Below are 17,665 nucleotides of genomic sequence, written 5' to 3'. Positions count from 1 at the left end.
GGGGCAGGCCGCGGGGGCGCCGCAGGGGCCCAGCCGCCAGCTCCCACCCGCACGCTCCGCGTGGACGCGGCTCCGGGTCGACTCCGGTCGGCTCCGGCGGCGGCAGCGGACACGATTGCCTCTCGAGCCGGAGCCCGAGCCCAGAGCGCCGAAGCCCAGGCCCGAGCGCCCCCGCCGGCGGCGCCCGGAAGTGCGGGGGCGGGGCCGGGGCGCGGGGACGAGGTGAGAGCGCGGGGCGGGGCCTCAGCGGGGGGCGGGGCCGACAGCGAGGGGACGAGGTGAAGAGCGTGGGGCGGGGCTTCAGGCGCGGGGCGTGGCTGAAAGCGCGAGGATAAGGTGAGGAGCGTGGGGCGGGGCCGACAGCGATTGGACAGGTGAGGAGCGCGGGGCGGGGCCGGGACACGGGCAGGGCCGGAAGCGAGAGGACGAGGTGAAGAGCGCAGGGCGGGGCCTTGGGTGTGTGGCTGCGGCCAGGGAGTAAGGCGGGGGCCGCCTCGAGCCGAAGAGGTAACGAGCGTGGGGCGGAGCCTCGTGCGCGGGGCGGGGCCGGAAGCGAGGACGAGGTGAGAAGCATGGGGCGGGGCCTCTGCGTGAGCGGGAGAGGGGCGTGGTCAGCGCTTGCCGGGGGCGGGGCGCGGCGGGGGCGTGGTCGCGCGGTCTTCCCGAGGGGCGGCGCGGAAGCGGAGCCAGTGCGGCTGTGGCTTCCCGGAGTGCGGAGTGGAAGAGGCGGCGCTGCAGGTGCTTGGAATGGCCGCGACCGTGGGGAGCGCTGGGCGGACTGCCCGCCCCGACGGGCGCACGCGGGGCGCAGCCCTTTTCTGCCGCCAGTACATCGGTGGGCATCCAGGGGGCTGCAGGCCTCGGGGCTCCCTGCCCCGCGGGCCCTGGACCGGAGGCCCCCGCGGGGACCGCCACGGCCTGCCAGCCGCCGTGAGGGAAGCAGGCTCCCAGGAGTTGGGTGGTCGGCAGGCAGGGATGGCCAGGTCCCTTGGAAGGTGGCGTGGCTCCAACCTCCTGAGTCCCCAGGCAGCCGGGACTCACAGCGCCAGGGAACACATTAGGCCCCAATATGTGCTGGCTGCCACCCGGACAGGAGCCACCACCTCCAAGGAGCCCACCGGCTAGGACCCTCTACCTTGATTTCTCCCAGGCACCATCTAGTATCAAAGAAGGGTTCTGCTTCCCTCCGCTGCCCAGGCCAGCCTGAGAGGAAGGCCATTGGAGTGTCTGGAACCCTGCAGCTCTTCCCCTGGGCTGTCTCCACAGCGGCCCTACCAAGGGGTGCAGTCCAATCCTGCCACCCTGGCTGCCCAGATCCGTGCCACCTGCCCTGCAGGCCACAGAGCACAAGGCCACAGCCCCAGGCATCCCACAGCAGAGAGGCACAGGACCCCAGCAGCAGCCCCCACACCAGCTCTGGCCAGCCCAACCCTGTCAGAACCAACCCTCTGCTCTCCACCCAGGCCTCAGCCGACCATCAGGCCCTGCCTCCCCAAGGAGGAGGATGTGAGTATCAGGATCAGCCCTGTCCCTCCCAGAGCACTGTTGGGCCTGGCACCTCCCAGGACGCCCCAGGCAGCCCCTGGGGTCAGCTATACCCCCATTTAACAGAGGAGACAGCTGCATTTCAGGCCACACAGGACCAGCTCGCCTCCTGCTGGGTGGGGGCTCCCCACCTCGTCCACCCCACACCTGAGCCAACGACCCTCATCTATCTGCCCTCTGCTTTAGGCCTCCCAGGGCTCTCTAGTGCCCACAGCCCTTCAGGGCCCTTCCTAACGGCGCCTCCCCCATGCCCTCCCCTAGATGCATCTGGCCACTTGCCCGCCTCTGTGCTTCTGTGTCCATCATGTCCATACCCCCAGCTCCCTCCAGGCACCTCTCACACCAACCCCACGTCTTTCCCTGGGCTATGTCACCCTGGGTGCCCAGCCTCACCTCTCACACCAACCCCACGTCTTTCCCTGGGCCATGTCACCCTGGGTGCCCAGCCTCAGCCTTCAGAGCTCCCAGGCAAGCGCAGAAGTCCCAGCTCCAGGCTCCCTGAGCCGCCAGCCCACCCCCCACCAGATTCCCACAGGTGGGACTGCATGGGGAACCATGGGTGGAAGCCTCCCAGCCCACGCCCCTGCCAGCCCTCGCCCCTGCCAGCACTCAGCATGGTGTCCGATGGCAGCATTGCTGTGTGGGAAAGGGGGCAGCATGGGATAAGGACCACTAGGCTGTCCCCAGCCTGCCAAGGGCCCAAGCCCACCTCCTAGATCACCATGCTCAGAGCAGGTGAGCAGGGGCTGGGGATATGAACGAAGCTGTACTGCTAGGTCAACACTTGGTCCCACTGTGTCCTGGCAGCAAGCACCCTGCCAGGTCCCACAATGCTGGACGCTGGGTCCTACCCGCAAGCCCCCCCAGCCCATTCAGCCTCAGAACCTTAGAGGAGACAGAGTGGGTGGCCTCCATGCTATAGCCCAGCTTCCAGGGATGAGGGAGTCCTGGATGGCAGACAGCAGGACCTCAGACACTGGCCCTGCCCCCCACTCCCAGCAAGGTCCCCAGTGCTTGCCTTGGTTCTGCAGAGCTGCCGCTGCGGCCGGGCCAGGCTCTCGGGGCTGTGTCCACGTCCATCCTCCTCTTGGCCCTCGGTGGCAGGTGTCCCCAAGCCCTGGGACCAGAACAAGGCCCTTGGGCCTCCAGCTCCTCGGGGTCCCTGCCCTGCAGGGACAGGAAAGGGGTCAGAAAGCCTGGAGGAAATGCAGCAGCCCTTCTAAAGCAGGTTGTGGTGTTGGTATGGAGAAGGAGATTCTCTGAGTCTGGCACGGCTACGGGGAGACCAGAGGCAGGCCAGGCAAGAGAGATGTAGAGGAAGGCCGTGAGGAGGGCAGGGAGCACGTGGGGGCCTGTGGCGTGCAGGGTGACGTTCAGCCACCTCCCTTCCTCACAGAAGGGGCAAACGCCCTTTGCTTCGAGTGCGAGTTTGCCACGAAGGCTTTTATTTGACTGACCATGGATGACATTTAATCAGGTTTTGTTTCTAGGCACCAAATGAAAAACTTAAGAGCAGACATGAAATTATTTTCTTCAATGTAGACATAGAAGGAATGCTTTTAGGCCGGGCGCGGTGGCTCACCCAGCACTTTGGGAGGCTGAGATGGGCAGAGCACGAGGTCAGGAGATCGAGACCATCCTGGCTAACACGGTGAAACCCCGTCTCTACTAAAAACTACAAAAAAAACTAGCCGGGCGACGTGGCGGCGCCCGTAGTCCCAGCTACCCGGGAGGCTGAGGCAGGGGAATGGCGTGAACCCGGGAGGCGGAGCTTGCAGTGAGCTGAGATCTGGCCACAGCACTCCAGCCTGGGTGACAGAGCAAGACTCCGTCTCAAAAAAAAAAAAAAAAGAAGAAGAAGGAATGCTTTTTTGTTTGTTTTTGGAGATGGAGTTTCACTCTGTTGCCCAGGCTGGAGCCCAGTGGCGTGATTTTGACTCACTGCAGCCTCCACCTTCCATTCTCAAGTGATCTTCCCACCTCAGCCTCCCGAGTAACTGGGATTACAGGCATGCGCCACCACAGCCCACTAATAGTTTGTGTTTTTGCTAGAGACAGTGTTTCACCATGTTGCCCAGGCTGGTCTCTAACTCCTGAGCTCAAGGGATCCACCTGCGTCGGCCTCCGAAAGTGCCGGGATTACGGGCCCAAGCCGCCACGCCCAGCCAGAAGAAATACTTTGAAAATAAAGTGACTGGCTGGGAGCAGTGGCTCACGCCTGTAATCCCAGCACTTTGGGGGCCCGATGCATGTGGATCACGAGATCAGGAGTTTGAGACCAGCCTGACCAACATGGTGAAACCCCGTCTCTACTAAAAATAGAAAAATTAGCCGGGCGTGCTGGCGGGCGCCGTTAGTCCCAGCTACTCAGGAGGCTGAGGCAGGATAATCACTTGAACCTGGGAAGCAGAGGTTGCAGTGAGCCGAGATCGCCCCATTGCACTCCAGCCTGGGTGACAGAGTGAGACTCTCTCAAAAACATAAAAGTAAAAATAAACAAAAGGCCAGGCGCAGTGGCTCACACCTGTAGTCCTAGCACTTTGGGAGGCCAAGGCCAGAGGATCATTTAAGCTTAGGAGTTCAAGATCAGTCTGGGTAACACAGTGAGACCTTGTCTCTACTAAAAAATGTTTAAAAATTAGCTGGGCGTGGTGTTGCGCACCTATGGTCTCAGCTACTTGGGAGGCCGAGGCAGGCGGATCACTTCAACCCAGGAGCTGGAGGCTTTAGTGAGCTGTGATTGCACTATTGCACTCCAGCCTGGGCAACAGAGTAAGACCATGTCTCAAAGAAATAAAAATTAAGAAAATAATAGGTTGGGCGCGGTGGCTTACGCCTGTAATCCCAGCATTTTGGGAGGCCGAGGCGGATGGATCATGAGGTCAGGAGTTCAAGACCAGCTTGACCAATATGGTGAAACCCCGTCTCTACTAAAAATACAAAAATTAGCTGAGCGCGGTGGCAGGTGCCTGTAATCTCAGCTACTCAGGGGCTGAGGCAGGAGAATTGCTTGAACCTGGGAAGCAGAGGTTGCAGTTAGCTGATATCATGCCATTGCACTCCAGCCTGGGTGACAGAGTGAGACTCTGCCTAAAAAAAAAAAAAAAGAAAATGATAAAGTTTTGATGCCTTAAATGTGTTTATCCACTTAACTGAGGAACACTACTTCTAAAAAATGACTCAAAGGAAATCCTAGAAGACACGCCAAGGACATTAGTTGGGGAGCGTTTGCCGCTGTATGATGTGTGATGGAGACAGCCAGCTGCAGAGATAGACTGTACAGCCACTGTCTCCAGGGACATTAGTTGGGGAGCGTTTGCCGCTGTACAATGTGTGACGGAGACAGCCAGCTGCAGAGACGGATGCTGTGTAGCCAACGTCCCTACACCAGTGTAAGGGGAGCAGGGGGAAAGGACGGATGATTCTGATCCAGGGTACTGGAGGCCGAGGGAAGCCTTGGCTTCAGCCTCTTCCTGTCTGCCGCTTCCCCACCCCTCCACCCAGTCCATAGGTGTGAGAGGTGGGAGTGGGCAGGCAGGGGAGGCCCCCGGAGGGGGAGTTCGGGTGAGGGAGGACTCGCTTTCCATCGCAGGCACAGCCACCACCACCCTCCGTGGCCTTCCAGGTGGTAAGGCGTAAGGCAAGCCCCAGCTCTCATCCCTGAGTCTTCTTTTCCTATCAGTTCTGAGCCCACGGGAGAGGCCAGATGCTGCCTGTGCCCTCATCCCGAGCCCAACAGAGAACAAGGAGATATAACACCCCGGAGAGATGCTGCAAGGCCACACACATAGAGCACCACTTTTCGTGAAAATAGAAAATGTGGCCGGGCGCGGTGGCTCAAGCCTGTAATGCCAGCACTTTGGGAGGCCGAGACGGGCGGATCACGAGGTCAGGAGATCGAGACCATCCTGGCTAACACGGTGAAACCCCGTCTCTACTAAAAATACAAAAAACTAGCCAGGCGAGGTGGCGGGCGCCTGTAGTCCCAGCTACTCCGGAGGCTGAGGCAGGAGAATGGCAGGAACCTGGGAGGCAGAGCTTGCAGTGAGCTGAGATCCGGCCACTGCACTCCAGCCGGGGAGACAGAGCGAGACTCCATCTCAAAAAAAAAAAAAAAAGAAAAGAAAATGTGGGCCAAGCGCGGTGGCTCACACCTGTAATCCCAGCACTTTGGGAGACTGAGGTGGGTGGATCACTTGAAGTCAGTGGTTTAAGATTAGCCTGGGCAACAATGCAAGACCCCGTCTCTACAGAAGCATTGTTTTTAGTTAGCCAGGCATGGTGGTGTGCGCCTGTGGTCCCAGGTACACGGAAAGCTGAGATGGGGATGGCTTGAACCTGAGCAGTCAAGGCTGCAGTGAGCCAAGATGGTGCCACTCCACTACCAGTCTGGGTGAGAGCAAGACCTGACTCTGGGCTAGGTGTGTTGGCTCCCTGACAGGCTGAGTGGTGGGACGGAGCCCACGGCTGGCCGTGGCCCAGTTCTGGTGTTCCAGGCACGTCGTGAGTACACGGTAGGGCCACTGGCCTCCCCCAACCTCAGTGCTGTTTTCCCAAAAAAGGTGGCATCCAAGTGCAGGGGCCATGCCCCGAGGGGCCTCGGGCTGACTTCAGGAAGCAGCAGGTGAAGTCCCACCTCCCTGGGCAGCCTCGGGCCTCTTCCTGTCCTTGTTGGGGGCACTCCTGCCCCTGCCCCACCAACCCCAGTCCTTGTCCCTGCTGTTCCCTCACCTGAACGCCCTTCCCTGCCCTGATGGCCTCCATCCCACAGGACTCTCCGGGCGCCGCCGCCCCCCGTTGGTGCTCACCTTTCTTTCTACCCACTCCCCCCAGCGGCCCCAATGCCTGCACACCCCAGAGCCCAGCGGTACCCTCTCAAGCTGGCAAGGGGACATTAAACGGGAGGTGAGGAAGTGCGGCCCCCAGCGGGCAGGTACCTTCACCCCGGCCCACCTGTGCCCCCGTCCACCTGTGCCCTGCACCGCCTCCCTCTGCTCGGCTGTCCCGAGATGTCTCTCTCCGCTGCCTAGGAACCCTGCGGCCGCCGCCAAGTTCTGAGTGTGTGATTGTGTGTGCCGGGCCCCAGGCCCCTTTGTTGCCGCAGCGTCTGTCGTGGCAAACAAAAGTGCACTGGATTAGCCACAGTGGATTAAAAGATTTGCTTCTCAGAGTTTACCTAATAACCTAACAATCATGTCGACGGGAGCTTTGAACCCCCAGGGCGCGCCTGCCAGGCCAAATGAGAGCTCAAGGCCTCTGTGGACAGCAGGGCGTGGTCAGGGGGAGGAGACGTGGCCACGGCTGTCCTCACACCCGGCTCGGCCCCTGCAGGCTCCTCTGGGCAGAACTTGGGGAAGGGACAGCCTCTAGCAGGAGGTGGAGGTGGAGGTCTTCCACAGGGCGCGGGTGTTGGGACCAGGTGTCCGGCCCAGGCCCCCAGCGGCATCCACACACATCGCACACGGCAGCATGGACACAAGCGACATGGAGACGGCCGTGCAGGCGACGCACGGGTCCCACAGTGCTGTGGTGCACGACATCTCTGCTGTCACCCCACGGTGTCCCTTCCTGCCCGTACACGCATGCACGCGCACACACGTGCACATGCACACACACACAAGCACGCCCCGCTTTGATCTCCAGAGGAGACTCCACTGACAAGCTCTTAATCGCAGCTGCCCTTGCAGGGCCTGTCCCTGAAGTCCCGAGTAATGGGATTTGGCGCTTCTGATCCATCGGGCTGGCCGCTTCCCCTGTCATAGGTGGACATTTGTTTCTTTTTATCGCTTCTGTGTCTTTTTTTTTTTTTTTCCTCGAAAAAATGCTGCTTAAATGGCACCGACTTGACATGGCTCGTCACCCTGGAGCGGTGGCCGGGACGCTGGCCTGGATCAGTCGGGGGTCTTTGATGCCGCCTCTATGTGAAACCTGACGTGGAAGACCCACCAGGGCGGTTTTGGGGTCCGAGGTCCGTCAGGATCCATCCTGCCTCACCCTGCTCCCTTTGTCTCCTCCCCTGACCCTTCCTTGGGACACCCGGAGAGGGTCTGAGGGTGAGGGTGCGGGCGCTGTGCGTGGGTTTGCGCTTGAGGGTGGGGTGGGCCGAGGGCAGGGCCGCAGCCGCGAGAACAATGGGCAGAGGAGGCACGTCCACCTGTCCGCCCGGCCGCCTGCCCGGCTTACCTCACCTGCCTGGCTCCGTGTGCCTGCTCACGCCCCACCGTCCCGCTGTCCGCCATGATGGGCTTGGCCGTCCGTCCGAGCACTTTCAGCCACTCGGGGAAGCAGGTCCCTGCTCTTGGCCACTGTGTGGCTGGGAGGCAGAAGCGTGACTCTGGGCTGCAGCTCGGGCTCCCGCCGCCGATTGGCTGAGGCAGGGACCAGATGACGGGCCTCGGAACCCTATGGTAGCCATGGCAACCAGCCCCTTTAGACACCGCCACCCCCGAGCCACTCCTGACTGCCGAGAGAGCAGGCGGCACTGCCCGTGGGCCCATGCCAGGGTCCCCTTGGAGGAACGAGGCGGGCATGGCTGCATGGTAGCTGTCCCCACAACAGCTGTTAAGCGTTTGCATGTGTTTCATTCATGTCCAGTGTGTGGGGTCCTTGTCCCTCTCCTGGCCTGTCTGGGGCCACTCCGTGCCCTGCCTGACCCCCAGCGGAGGCAGAAGCACTGGCCTTGAAGCCCCTGCTGAGAGGAGGACTTCAGGTCAAGCTTGCCCCAGGGGCTGAAGGCCAGGCACACTCTGGTGGGAAAATAAAGGGTGAAAGCAGTGGGAGGGGGAGCAGGGAGAAGTTCCTAGCCCCAGTGGGCAGAGCCAAGCTCTCACCCACCTCAGACGGCAAAGGCTGCCAGCTTTATCTCTGCCCACAGTCCACTCTACCACCCTCTTGTTAGCTGCAGCCCTTGGAATATACTCATGTGCTCACAGTCCTGTCTCACAAGCCCCCTGAGGCCCCTCGCACGGCCTTGCTCCCTGGACCTGGGGTTCCCGCCGGGCAGGACTCTGGGTCTTTGGCCACGCTGAGCAGACCGTCTGGCCATCAGCCACACACCTGCGGCTACACCTGCTCTCCCCCTGGGCTGCAGTGCCCTCTTGTGTCCCGAGAATGCCTCTTCCCTCCAGGGTGCATCAGCATCGGCCCCTAGCAGAGCTTTCCTATATGTCTGGAGACCAGGCTTCTCACCCGTCACCCATGGACATCCTGGGCATTGCAGGGCACTGAGCATCCTCAGAGCTACCCCCCACCCCCAGCCCTGTGACAGCCAGAAACAGTGTTGGCTTGTCCAAGCGCCCTGGCAGCAGCACCGCGTGGCCAAGGCCCCTTCAAAGGCCTCCCCTAAGCCTGGGAAGCTGAGTCCCCCTTCCTGGCCCAGGCCCAGCACCTGATGAGCAGAATCTGGTGATGACCTGCTTCAGGGCTGCAAGGAGCAAGCGAGAGCCTTGGGCTGCTGCAGCCCAGGGAGGCCACTGCCAAGGCCAGCAGAGGGACCCGGGAGCCAGGGGAGCCTGCAGTATGGTCCACGGGGATCCACCTTCAAGAGGGCGACTTCAGGGCCGGTCCCGGGGAACCTGGTATGGCCTGGGCGCCAGGGGTCTTGGGCCGCGGCTGCTCCCCAAGGACCCTGGGCCTAGCTCCAGGCTTCTTCACACTGGCCTGGTTGTGAGCCACCTGTCCCAGGATGGAACCCAGCCTTGAAGCACCCCCCATGCCATGCTCAGAGCTACCAGCTTGTCTGGGGACAGGGTGTGGGTGGGGACGCCAGCCTGGGACAGCAGGCAGTGGTTGGGATGGTCCAGGGCTGGAGCCAGCCTAGGGAGGGCTGCGGGGCACTGCAACAGAGGGAGCCAGGACTGCGAGGGAGCCCAGGCTGCTAGGTGTGGCCATGTGGCCAGGGTTCCAGCTTTGGTGGCTGGCGGGTGTCGGAGGGACAGGGACTTGAGGGAGCCTGGGAGCCCCACACAACCCAGCCTGTGCCTGGGGCCGGCAGAGGGTTGGTGTTACAGATGGGCACTGGTGAGAGGGAGAGGGCGGCCAAGGACTGAAGGTGGAGGTGGAGCCCTAAGCAGGACCAAGGGACACACAGTGGTCTCCTGGCAGCTCCCTTGGGATCCCAGTACACTGACGGGGACATAGGACAGGAGCAGAGGGCCGGGCGCGGTGGCTCAAGCCTGTAATCCCAGCACTTTGGGAGGCCGAGACGGGTGGATCACGAGGTCAGGAGATCGAGACCATGCTGGCTAACATGGTGAAACCCCGTCTCCACTAAAAAATACAAAAAACTAGCCGGACGAGGTGGCGGGCGCCTGTAATCCCAGCTACTCGAGAGGCTGAGGCAGGAGAATGGCGTGAACCTGGGAGGCGGAGTTTGCAGTGAGCTGAGATCCGGCCACTGCGCTCCAGCCTGGGTGACAGAGCCAGACTCCGTCTCAAAAAAAAAAAAAAAAGGACAGGAGCAGAGGTGCCAAGCGACCCAGAGGGCCCGTCTGCTGTCCACACCCTTCCCTCCACTATCCTGCTGCTTCTGTGCAGCTGAGCAGGACTCAGGAAGCAGGCGAGACCCTCGGGGTCAGGGCTCAGACATGGAGTTGAGACGGGGTACCACAGGCCAGCCTCACATCCACTCCACCCTACCCTTCCTGGCCTTGGCTTCCCAGTCTCTATGTGGAGTGATCAGGTCACTGACGCCTTTTCCAGGCCTCCAGTTTTCTACCCCCAAAAGGACCCCTGCCCATAGCCATGGTGAGGGTCCACCCCGGAATCCACCCTGAAGTCCACAGCCCAGTCTCTGCCCAACGCCGCGGCTGACTGTTGTCATGCAGACACACGGCCTCTGCCAAGCCTGGGACACGCGGTGGGGAACTCCTGCCCCTGAGGGCTCTGAGAGGCTGGGGCTGGTGCAGGCTGGCCCAGGGCAGCTCTGCCTCCTGCGGGGTTCATCTTGCTCTGCACAGACCCCTCTCCCACTCCTGGTGCCTGAGGGTCTGCAGGCCTCAGCGAGGGAGAACTGGCCGTTCTCACAGACGGAGTCCAACAGCTCAGGAAGGAGCGTGACAGCTGTGATCGGTGAGGACGGCAGGAGGGTCCGGTGGCCCCAGCCTGACCTGGCTCTGGAAGGGGTGAGGTGGGCACAGGCAGGGCAGGAAGGTGTGGGGTGGGCACAGGGAGGGCAGGGAAGGATGGCCGGCAGCCATTCCCAGGTCGGCTCCCCAGGCTCCCAGCTCGGTTCTGGGTTCCCCACGTCCACGTCGGAACCAGTACAGTCCCTGGGACCCCTCCCCACATCCCAGGAGGCAGAATAGCATGCTGGATCCAGCTGCTGGGCCTGTCCCAGAACTGAGTCATGGTTTGATCTTGGGGGACGGGTCTGGCATTCACGGAAGGCCTCTTGCCCTTTTCTCCGTCAAGCACTTTTGTGGCCTCTGACCAGAAAGCAGTCAGGGCCCTGGCCACACCCAGACCCCACCTCCGTCCAGCCTGGCCTCCCCTGCCGTGGGCTCCAGCGAGGTGACTGGCACAGGAGGTGACCTGCTGAGGCCAAATGCAGCTCCTCTCACTGGTCCGCTGGCAGCCTGGTCCCAGACCCATGACCCTGAGTCAGCACAGGTCAGGACACCGATAAGCACGTTCCACCACGGCCTACAGGGGTGCTGAGCCCAACAACGGCGAGCCCACGGCCAAGCCTGGCCCCTCACCCCTTGGGGCCCCCGGAGTCTGACCCAGGAAACCCTACTGGCCTTGGCAGGAGCCCTGCCTGCCCTGGGGCCTTGGTTGGGGTGTGAAGGAGCAGGTGGTGAGTGCGGGGCAGCTGCCCAGGCCTAAGCTGGGTCGTGCTGGACACACACACCATCGGGGAGCCAGGGGCAAGCTGAGGGACTGGAGGGGGCTTGGCTTAAATTCAGAGCTGAACACCAGAACTATAGGGGCAGGGAGTGGCCAGAACATCCCAACTGCGGCTAGAGCTGGGGCCTGGAACAGCACTCGTGGTGTGGGCAGCTGGGCTGAGCCTTATGGCCCCACAGAGCTGGGAAACGGACTGGCTAAGCACTGTCTGTTTTTCATACTTTTTTTTTGTTTTTGTTTTGTTTTGAGACGGAGTCTCGCTCTGTGGCCCAGGCTGGAGTGCAGTGGCACCATCTCGGCTCACTGCAAGCTCCGCCCCCGGGTTCCCGCCATTCTCCTGCCTCAGCCCCCTGAGTAGCTGGGACTACAGGTGCCCGCCACCTCGCCCGGCTAATTTTCTGTATTCTTTAGTAGAGACGGGGTTTCACCGTGTTAGCCAGGATGGTCTCGATCTCCTGACCTCGTGACCTACCCACCTCGGCCTCCCAAAGTGCTGGGATTACAGGCTTGAGCCACTGCGCCCGGCCATTTTTTTCTTTTTTTTTTTTTTGAGACAGAGTTTCGCTCTTATTGTCCAGACTGGAGTGCAATAGTGCAATCTAAGCTCACTGCACTCTCCACACCTCCCAGGTTCAAGCAATTCTCCTGCTTCAGCCTCCCAAGTAGCTGGGATTACAGGTGTGTGCCACCACAGCTGGCAAATTTTTTGTATTTAGTAGAGATGGGGTTTCACTATGTTGTCCAGGCTAGGCTCAAACTGCTGACCTCAAGTGATCTGCCCACCTCAACCTCCCAAAGTGCTGGGATTATAGGTGTGAGCCACTATGCCAGGCCACAGCTGTTTTTTTTTTTTTTTTTTTTTTTTTGAGACTGAGTCTCGCTCTGTCACCCAAGCTGGATTGCAGTGGCGCGATCTCGGCTCACTGCAACCTCTGCTTCCCAGGTTCAAGCGATTCTCCTACCTCAGCCTCCCGAGTAGCTGGGACCACAGACATGTGCCGCCACGCCCAGCTAATTTTTTGTATTTTTAGTAGAGATGGGGCTTCACTGTGTTAGCCAGAATGGTCTCTATCTCTTGACCTTGTGATCTGCCCACCTCAGCCTCCCAAAGTGCTGGGATTACATGTGTGAGCCACTGCACCCATCATAAATTTTTTTTGTTTGTTTTTTTGAGACGGAGTCTCGCTCTGTCGTCCAGGCTGGAGTGCAGTGGCACGAGATCTCGGCTCACTGCAAGCTCCGCTTCCCAGGTTTAAGCCCTTCTCCTGCCTCAGCCTCCCGAGTAGCTGGGACTACAGGTGCCCGCCACCTCACCCGGCTAGTTTTTTGTATTTTTTTAGTAGAGACGGGGTTTCACCATGTTAGCCAGGATGGTCTCGATCTCCTGACCTCGTGATCCGCCCGTGTCGGCCTCCCAAAGTGCTGGGATTACAGGCATGAGCCACCGCGCCCGGCCTAAAACTTTTTTCCACTTCGTTCACAGAGCAGGGACATCACGTGAAGGCACCGGTACGGACAGCAGCAGGACACATGCGCAGAGGTGCCTGGTGTGGACAGAGACCTCGTGGGCACTCCCAGGGCTCTGAACCAGGCAGGTCCTGACCCAGTGACCCCTTGTGGCCCCGGGAGCCACGGGCTCCTCTACAGCCCAGCAGGGCCAGCTGCTCTCTCTGGACTCTGCCACAGCCCTCTTGGGAGCTCAGGGCCCCTCAATCAGCCAGCAGGCCCACATTGGGCAGCTGCCTCCAGTTCACCCCATCCTGCCACCAGCTGCGGCTGGCTTAGGCTCAGGGGACATAAAGCCCCCTTGTCATTCTGCACATGCGGCTGGGGGAGCCCTCCCTGTGCTCCCTAGGAGAACTGAATGGGTCCGGAGGACCAGGATATCCAGGTAAGGGTCAGGGGAGAGGGCCAGGCACCCCTAAACCTCAGGGCAGGAAAAGCCTTAGGGTACACAGCCCGGCTTCCCACTGGCCATACCTCCATCCTGCAGGTCAAGTGGGAAGCAGCAGGGGGGGACACCAAGGTCGCAGGTCCCCAAGTTCGTGTCACCCCCACCTCCTGTACCACTTGCCACGACAGTGCTGACCAGGGAGAGGCTCCTGACTCAGGCAGCTGCACCAGCAGGGCCCTCTGAAGGCCTGCCCCTCTGCTTCCTTCCAGTCCCTGAAGAGCCAGACCACAGCCTCCCTTGCCGTGCTCTGGAGAATGTTCGAGAAGGGCAAGAACGTGCAATGGAGAGGGAATGGGCATCATCTGGCTACACGCCTGGATGCCCCCAGCTGCACCAGACCCTCTACCAGAGGAAAGACAGACACGGAATCCGGCCGGGGCCGTGGCTCGCACCTGTAACCCCAGCACTTTGGGAGGTCGAGGCAGGTGGATCACCTGAGGTCAGGAGTTCAAGCCCAGCCTGGTCAACATGGTGAAACCCCTTCTCTACTAAAATACAATTAGTCATGCATGACAGCAGGTGCCTGCAATCCCAGCTACTCAGTAGGCTGAGGTGGGAGAACCGCTTAAACCCAGGAGTTGGAGGTTGCAGTGAGCCGAGATCACATAGATGCACGCCAGCCAGGATGACAGAGTGAGACTCCATCTTAAAAAAAAAGAAAAAAAACAAAAAAAGGTGAGAGGCCGAGGTAGGCAGATCACAAGATCAGGAGTTTGAGACTTGACCAACACGGTGAAACCCCACGCCTACCAAAAATACAAAAATTAGCTGGGCGTGGTGGCGGGCACCTGTAATGCCAGCTACTCAGGAGGCTGAGACAGGAGAATCACTTGAACCCGGGAGGCAGAGGTTGCAGTGAGCTGAAATTGCGCCACTGCACTCCAGTCTGGGCGACAAAGGGGGACTCTTTCTCAAAAAAAAAAAAAAAAAAACCAACCACAAAACACAGAATCAAACCCCGTTCTCTGCAGCTCAGCTGGGGACAGGCAGCCAGAGTCATTGCCCACGGCTCATCCGGGGTCTCAGGGACAGCAGGGGCAGGGGTGACAGGATCAGGGTCTCCAAAGAGAACGCCGGTCCTCAAAGCAAAGACGCGCACACACAGCCTGGCCCAGACTTTACTCGCTCCCGGCCCCACAGGCACAAGCAGCACTGCCCCAAGCATGGGGGCCCCCGCCTGGGAGGAACCGGGCGGCCCCAGGCCTCCTGGGGATCCCTGCCAAGCTGGCCCCAGGCTGGAAGGTACATGGGCAGCACACAAAACCAGGATCCACTCACTGCCCGCGAGTGGCCCTCACAGCTCCCCGGGATCTGTGTCCTCAGTACAAAGAGCCTGGCAGGGAAGGCTGAGGCTGGTGGTCAGGCACGGAGGAGCTGTGTGGTCACTGGCCGCTGGCTCTCTTCTGCACCACCGCCGGCTCTGACAGTGCCTGCTGCTGCAGCCGCTGGATCAGCTCCGCCACGTAGATCTTGAACAGGGGTACAGGGTCCTGAAGGGAAGAGGGGCTCATGGTGAGGCCAGGGAAGCCCAGGGCAGCTGGAGCTCTGGTGGGGATGGGACCAGCAGCTGCCGCCCAGAGGAACTGGGGCATGAGAGGCCCTGGAGGGCAGAGCCCTGTCAGTGAGATGAGACACGCCCTCCCTTGGGGACGCTGCCTGCCCCTGTCCCATCCCTGTGGTTGTGGATACACAGAGGGAATGGGGGCAGCCCCCTGCCCTGCCATCAGGGGCTCCCTGTCCCGACAGCTACCACAGGCTCCAGACCCTGGGATGCTGGTGGCCGAGCAAACCCTCGGTGCAGGAACCCAATCCTCCTACTGAGGGTCCTGTGGCAGGACAGGGTGGGGACTTGGAGAGGAGGGAGCGGGCCATGCTCCTCTGCGGGGGCAATGCAGAGCAGCAGCTCCTCCCCTAGCCCACCCAGTGCAGCAGCCCCTCGTGCAGGCTCTCTCCAAGGCAGCACACTCCCAGACCCCGACCAGGCCCTGGGCAGGCAGCAGTGCTCACACACTCACCTTTTCCTCCAGAAGTCTCTGCTTCTCGATGGCCTCCTCCAGCGTGAGGCCCACCCACTCTGCCTCCTCCTCTGGGATGGCAAATTCCTAGGCAGGCAGAGACGGAAAGGGCGGTGAGGCCCAGGGCCGAGCCAGGAGGCCCCAGGGGCAGGGAGCGGGATGGAAAACCTCACCTTGTATTTGTCGTAGATGGCCGCCCGCCGCTCGGGGTCCTCGGGGTGCAGCTGGGGGTCCTGCCGGGCAAGCCGCAGCAGCATCCCTCGCTTCAGGTCCATCCCGAATTTGGAGCACAGGTCCTCCTTCGGGGTCTGGCAGGAGGCTCACATGGGGCCAGGTGCTGGTGGCAGGGCCCCGCCTACCCTTCCAGCCAACCCACCCGGCTCCTCGCTAGCCGCTGGTGGTCCCAGGACAGGACAGAGAAGGCCCAGGTGGGGCCGCCTCAGCACCCCAACACGGGGGTGGGATCAGAACAGAAGCAAGTCCAAGAGCAGGGAAAGGGTCAGCTGTGCTCACTCAGGCCCCACGGGCAAGTCAGCCACCCACAGAGCAACAGCCTCTCCTGCAGGCAGGAAACCCCGCAGGCACTGGCCAGAAAGGGGCACGGCCCCATTCACGCTTTCCCAGTGATTCTCCTGCACAGATGCCAGCGTGCCCCGGTGTGATGCTGACCTGGGGCTCCCTTGAGTCTGACTGGCCCATCCCAGACCCTGCTGTGCACTGACTCGCCCCACCCTGCTTGCCTTGAGGATGTAAAAGTCGAACCCGTAAGCCTCATCGATGAGGTCCAGGGTCCGCATGGTCACGGTCACCGTGAACTTCTTGTCCAGGATCTCACTGTAGAGCTCTCGCTCAAACAGCTGTGGCTTCCACACCTTCTTCAGCCTCTTGGAGAGCTGAGGGTGCAACGGAGCCCCCGTGAGTACTGCTGCTTCCTCCCACAGACCAAGGGGGACCCAGGGCAACTGCCCTCACCCTCCCCTGGGAGACTCCATCACAGACCCACTGCTGTCAGACTAGGGACTTGGAGCTGAGTGGGCCGGCCCCCAGCCCAGTGCTGCCCTAGCCCAACCCCTGGTCCTGGCTGTGTACCCAGAAGTCAGCTGCTCCCCAGCAAGCTGGGCGTTCCCGCCCTTGTCACATGGTTGCTGCATGTGTTTCAGAAACATGTGCAACCCCACAGTTCACAGGTCGTCACATTCCAGGCTGGAGGTGACACAAGTCTCTCCAGAGGCTTCAGCAGTCCCGCCAGGAAGTCCACCATAAGCAGCCTCCAAGCTCTGCTGGCCTCCCCGACCTGCTCTGCTCCACACACAGGCCTCCTCTTCATCCTAACGTTACCCCGACTCCCCACGGCCTCTGGTTGCTCCCCGGCCTGAATCACCCCACCTCACCCCTAATTTATCAGTCCTGTTTGCCAGAACTGCGGTTCTTGCTCTGCGTGCCCCTTTCCTGGAGCTGTCTCTCCGCCAGGCTGTAATCCCCAGAATCCATCCACGTCCCTCCAGGTACCCTGGGCATTCCGCAGTCAAGCCCTGGGAGGAGCCCCTGAAGCCCGCCTGCCGACCCACCTTGTCGTTGTTGGCGTATCTCTGGCCCAGGATCCAGCCCTCGCCGCCCCACAGCCCCCGCTGGGACTCGGAGGGAAAGTAGATGGGGATAGGCACGTCCTCCACACGCTCCCGCTGCCCGTTCTTGGGGTTGATCTTGAACTTGGCCCCATGAGGCCTGTAGTGCACGGGAGTGGGCGTCCGCTCCTCCTCCAGGGAGCGCAGGTAGTGGCCAGGCAGGCGGGCACAGATGCCCTCCCGCAGCTGCAGCCGCTTCCAGAGCCGCACGGGATACTTATGTAGAGGCATCGCGGGCCTGGCGGGAGGTGAGGGCTCGCAGTCACCTGCAGCCTGGCCCAGACCCCGGTTTTCACCACCTACCCCCTACCCCGGCCCCGGGATCTGACCTCCTACCCCTACCCCGGCCCCCGGTTCTCACCACCTACCCCCTCCCCCGTACCCCCGTCCCGGGCTCGCCCCCGGGCTCTCACCTCCTACCCCCTACTCCTGCCCCCGACCCGCACCCACCTGCCCCTCCCCTTCTGCCGCGGTCCCCCCGCCGCACCTCCACCGGCCCGCGCCCACCTTTCGGAGCTCTAAACCCGGCGCCCCACCGGAACCGGAAGCCGGTCTGCCGCGCCTGGACCTCCTCCCACCGCTGACTGGCTGCAGAGGCCATCCGTCTATCCCCCACCTCGTTCCGCCCCCCCTTAGGGACCGTAAAAAATACCCTGCAGAGACAGCAGCAGCAGCTCAAG

General features: G+C 61.5%; 1 protein-coding gene across 1 annotated transcript; it reads right to left on the bottom strand.

Annotated features, from left to right (window-relative positions):
• Positions 1-14,441: 14,441 nt before the first annotated feature.
• On the bottom strand, positions 14,442-17,600 carry MRPL28 (mitochondrial ribosomal protein L28). The gene is made up of 6 exons (XM_023189065.2): positions 17,493-17,600; positions 16,929-17,223; positions 16,101-16,253; positions 15,534-15,668; positions 15,361-15,447; positions 14,442-14,835 (listed from the first exon to the last, which is right to left on the bottom strand). Exons 2-6 carry the CDS (start codon positions 17,214-17,216, stop codon positions 14,728-14,730), a joined length of 771 nt encoding a protein of 256 aa, XP_023044833.1. The 5' UTR covers positions 17,217-17,223; positions 17,493-17,600; the 3' UTR covers positions 14,442-14,727.
• Positions 17,601-17,665: the final 65 nt, after the last annotated feature.

The sequence above is a fragment of the Piliocolobus tephrosceles genome, chromosome 17, assembly GCF_002776525.5.
Source record: "Piliocolobus tephrosceles isolate RC106 chromosome 17, ASM277652v3, whole genome shotgun sequence".
NCBI classification, from domain to species: domain Eukaryota; kingdom Metazoa; phylum Chordata; class Mammalia; order Primates; family Cercopithecidae; genus Piliocolobus; species Piliocolobus tephrosceles.
This window is presented reverse-complemented; position numbering and strand designations above follow the sequence as displayed.